Here is a 5,208-nt window from a genome sequence, read left to right as displayed (position 1 = left end):
GAAATAAGCCATTAGAATCCAACAAATTCTTCTTTTGGCTTCAACTAGAGTCCAAATGCCTTCAGGAAAGAGAGAGAGAGAGAGAGAGAGAGAGAGAGAGAGAGAGAGAGAGAGAGTCCACAAGATTAAGAAATACTGAAAGGAATTAAAAAAACCATAACAAAAGGAAAGATTTATTCATAGTTTTCTTTCTATGCAAATCGTAACATTTATCTCCCAAAACGTTTCTGAGGCAAATCTAACTCTCTGAAGACATTCTGGAAGCGTTCTTGTTTCATCTTCATTCATTCCCAGAATGTATTGTTCGCCTTCCCTATCAATTTTCTTTGTATTCGTGGTAACAATATGGAAATCATCGAAATATTAAGGAATTCTCTCTCTCTCTCTCTCTCTCTCTCTCTCTCTCTCTCTCTCTCTCTCTCAGGAATCTTCAAAGTGTCTCCGGAGGAAAACAGGAGAAATTTTACACAGAAGACGAATTTTCTGTTCTCTTCCAAGGTTTTCATTTCTTAATTCTTCGTTCGTTTTTTCTGCAATCATGGAAAATTCCATCATATTTTAATGGCCAGTGTAATAGAGAGAGAGAGAGATTCAAAATATGTGTTTGTTCGACAGAAATCTTTAGTGTCTCCGGAGAAAAAAAGGACAATTTGGTCTAATGGCCGATGTAACTTAGAGAGAGAGAGAGAGAGAGAGAGAGAGAGAGAGAGAGAGAGAGAGAGAGCATTCTCGTCATATTTCATTTCCGTTTATTCCCGGCAAATCTCTTTAGAATTCTTCTTCTTCTTCTTCTTCTTCTTCTTCTTCTTTTTCTTCTTCTTCTTCTTCTTTTCTATTCCTAAATACTAGAAATATGTTCTCACTCGTCCTACGATCTATTCTGAAAATAAATTAGTATGAAAAGAGAATTATGAACATATAAAAATAATAGGCAAATCGGTAGTATTACTTTAATGTCGGTGGGAAATTTGGTGAGTTTTTATGTTGGCGAATAAATCGCTAAATCAGATAACTTCTATTATTTGGTCATAGTTATTCAGTTTACGTAAAAAAAAAAATATATATAATATATATATATATATATATATATATATTTATATATATTTATTTATTTATTTATTTATCTATTTATTTATTTAACTAGCGTTTAAAATTATGCTATTTTGGCGTCTTGCAAAACATCGTACATCTAGTAGCAACGTCTGCTTGCCCAAGTCCCGAGTTCCTACAATTGAGTTCCATATCAACAAGTTTTATTATTTTATGCAAAGTTTATTTATTTATTTCGTAGATTAATTGTATTTGGCATACGTTAATGATTATGAATTTAGATGCTCTTAATATCACATTTACGTAGGAATTTCAAAGGATTTTTTTTTTTTAATCAAATAATTCAGCAGTGTTAATCAAGAAGCCTGGAGTGTCATCAGGCCAAAAATCCTATTCCCAAAGAAATACACGTGCCAAAACATTATGATGATTTCGATGTTAAGAATTCTTAAGAGGATATGTATTCCGTTATTTACAACTGAATACGATTAAGAAGAAGAGAAATAAGTGATATGGAGCTTGAGATCACAAACTCCACTAATAAGTGTAGGCCTACTTGACTCCACCGAAACAAACTGTTTTTCTTAATCCTTTTGGAGTAGTTGTTACACCAAATATTGATTATGGATATAAATGATGATGTTTTCTATAGAATTTTTTGGACACACAACCTAATCAAATTTTTATTTTATTAAAGAAAAGTTTTTTAATACTAATATTCCTGCTGTAAATATTGGGGGTATTTTCCATTCAACAACTTCAACTGAATACATAGTACGATTCTCGTAAACCAAAGAAGCTCTTATTTCTTTACTTGCTACGTCAAAGTGAAGAGTTTGGGAAGCAAAATGGAGGAAAGGAAGACAGAATGGAGAAATAATGTAAAGTTGAAAAGAATAAAGAATAAAAGATATCGGAAACAAAATATTTCATTGTGGGATAAAAGGCTTAAGAGGATTACATCTGACTTAAAAGCCCTCTCTGTCTTTCCGGGTATCAGAGGTTGTCCAGACTTTCCCTTTTTTATTATCTTTTATCATTTCCCTTTTCCTTACTTTTATCATCTCTATCATTATCTTTATCTTTTCCCCCTTTCTCCTCTCTATCTGAAGTCCTCTAGGAAATGATAGCTAACACTCGACTCGTCTATCGGTTTAAGTTTCGTAGAGGGTTTGTTACAACTGGTGACAATATGTAGGCCTACATATAGAAAGACCTCTTGTATATATAGAGAGAAGCAGGGATTAGCATGGCTTAGTTTCTATTTGAATTTTTTTCTTCTTTTTTTTAAACATTAGTGAAGTCGTAATATCATAAGCTTAATTCCATTCAAAATTTGTGCTTTTGTTTGTCTAATTTAACACCTAGTGAAATTTCACTTTTAACCCAAAGGACTTTATAGGTCTAGGTTTTACTCCACTAGTCTTCGGGCCACTTGTTGACCATCATATGTATTTTATGGATACAAATGTCGATATTTTGAATTTGGTCTTTGGAAACACAACTCGAGATTATAATTTTATATGTGAAGGTTTTTAATCCTTATAAATGTTCCTACTCTATACTACATTGATATTTGAAATTGGTTATTATTATTATTATTATTATTATTATTATTATTATTATTATTATTATTATTATTATTATTTTCTAAGCTACAACCTTACCTTGAAAAGCAGGATGTTATAAGGCCAAGGTCTCAAACAAGGCAAAATATCCCTGTGAGGAAAAGAAATAAGGAAATAGATAAACTATATGAGAAGTAATGAGTAATTTGACTGAAATATTTTAAGAACAGTCGCTTTTTTGTTCCTGCGGCCTACTCTAGATAAGAAAATAGCTTTTTAGTAGAAAGCACTTTTATTTATATCTTGAGCTAATACAAGAGAGAAACAGATTAGAAAACCACTTTTGAGCAAAATCAAAGAAACGTCTCCCGTTCAATTATCAAATTCTGATGGATGTGATCCATTCTTGACCCTAATATTTGTTAGGACTGAGGTGATATACTTGAAATTGTATCGTATAACCTTTGATTATGAACAACTAGACTTGGATGCTGCAGGGCATTCCCTTTAAAGTGACAATATTGACAGTTTTTCCCATATCAAACCCGGACGGTGAACGTATTTTCTTTATGGTAAACTAATACACAATTGCTGCTTTTTTGGTTCTTCCACTGCACAGAGATTGCACCAGATTTAATCGTTCCACGGACATCCTGTGATATATATATATATATATATATATATATATATATAAGGATATATCCAGTCATTGATAGATTTATCAGCAACAAAAGAAGAAGACACGTTTGAACATTTCAGGTTTTAAAGAAATTGATGGGAATACAGATGATGATATCATCTGCGTTATCCAGAGGCAGATCACACAACAGAGAATTAGGATTCGTTAGAAGCTGAAGAGAGACAAATTTAGAAAATAATACAAGTTAGTTTAATACTTATCTTATATATGTGTGTAGTGGTAACTTATGTTTCTAAAGATTTCTTTTCATATGTACATTACACCTACGTTCTTTCACAAGTTATAACGAACCATACATGTCTGATATGTTAAGTGAATTAATAACCATGAATAAAGTTTATACTATGATTGAAAAAGAATATTGATCGGCTGTTCGTTCGTTTTAGATTACCCTACCTTATGTAAAACATGTGTTCTTGTATTGGCAGCCCGTAAATGAGAACTAATCTGACAAAAGCAAAGCAAAAGTAAGTGAAATTCGTGGGCAAAACCCATATTTTATAATAACCAAATATTGCCAAAACCTATGGAAAATAATTTTGGATAAGCATTTAACACGATGAAATTCTTTCCTTCGTAAATAGATTATTTTTATCCTCACACTTTGTTCATAGAATACTCCAATATTTTTATCATTCGATCAATGCAAACATCCTCATTTCTCTTCTCCAAGCGAGACCTGAATGTACCAAGACCCGGATGGCATAAGGCAAGCAGTGTCAGTCGGAAAGAAATATCCATCAGTAAACATAGGATGTTTTCATCATAAACAATTCCGAGTCGATACTGAATTTAGTTCTTTTAACCGGTTTCAATTAAAGGCAAAAATAATGGATATTTGTCTCAATTAACGAGAATAAAAGTGACCATTTGTTACCTTGAATGGAGGAAAACTTTTGGGAAAAAGAAATAACAGAAACAGGCTAAGAAATCATTATAATCATATCGTTTATATTTATGTATTGTTGCATTAGGCTTATAATAATACTGCTTTTTCTTTAAAAGTTATTATGTTACGCAATATTGTCAGGAGGACTAAAAAGCGACTGTCTTCGACACATTTCAGTTGGAAGCCATTTATAAAGAGCTTTTATCAACATTTTGCCATATCATTAGAAGGTCTTTGACTTCTATTCATGAAATGCCTTACTTTTGGAATTAGAGGTTCTTTGACCTTTGATTTAAGGTGCCATACTTGTATTATTAGAGGCTCTTTGATACCTATATTGAGGTTCTATACCTCTATTATACGAGGTTCTTTGACTTCATTTTAGTAGCTCTTTACATATAGCATTAGAAGGTCTTTGACATCTACTTTTGAAGTGCCATACTTTTAGCATCAGGTTTTTTTTTTTTTTTTTTTTTTTTTTACCTTTTTTTTGAGTCGCCATACTCCTAGTATTAGACGCTCTTTTGACCTCTATATTGATGTTCCTTAGCTCTAGCATAAGAGGTTATTTGGCCTCTATTTAGTATCTCTTTTCCTATAGCATCAGAGGGTCTTTGACATATATTTTTGAAGTGCCATACATATGGCATTAGAGGTTCTTTGACCTCTATTTCGAGGTGCCATACTTTCAGTGTTAGAGGCCCTATGACCTCTATATTGATATTCCTTACCTTTATTATTAGAGGTACTTTGCCCTCCATATATACACTCCTCACCTCTAGTAATTAGAGACATCTTGACCTCTATGTTGATGTTCCTCACCTCTAGTATTAGAGGTACTTTGACCTCTATATTGAGGTTTCTTACCTCAAGTATTAAAGGTTGTTTGACCTCTATTTAGTAGCTCTTTACCTATAGCATTAGACGGTCTTTGACATCTTTTTCTGAAGTGTCATACATCTGGCCTTAGAGGTTTTTTGGCCTCTATTTTGAGGTGCCAT

At 32.4% G+C, this 5,208-nt stretch overlaps 1 protein-coding gene across 1 annotated transcript in view; it reads right to left on the bottom strand.

The window, feature by feature from the left end:
- Window positions 1-768: 768 nt before the first annotated feature.
- LOC137630577 (uncharacterized) overlaps window positions 769-5,208 on the bottom strand; it is an 18,129-nt gene continuing 13,689 nt past the window's right edge. Inside the window, exon 2 of the mRNA XM_068362142.1 lies at window positions 769-880. Within this exon, the coding sequence (XP_068218243.1) occupies window positions 769-880 (112 nt within the window). The remainder of the gene's footprint in view (window positions 881-5,208) is intronic.

Source organism: Palaemon carinicauda, chromosome 3, assembly GCF_036898095.1.
Source record: "Palaemon carinicauda isolate YSFRI2023 chromosome 3, ASM3689809v2, whole genome shotgun sequence".
NCBI classification, from domain to species: Eukaryota; Metazoa; Arthropoda; class Malacostraca; order Decapoda; family Palaemonidae; genus Palaemon; species Palaemon carinicauda.
The sequence above is the reverse complement of the archived record's forward strand: the minus strand, read 5'-3'. Positions and strand labels throughout refer to the sequence as shown.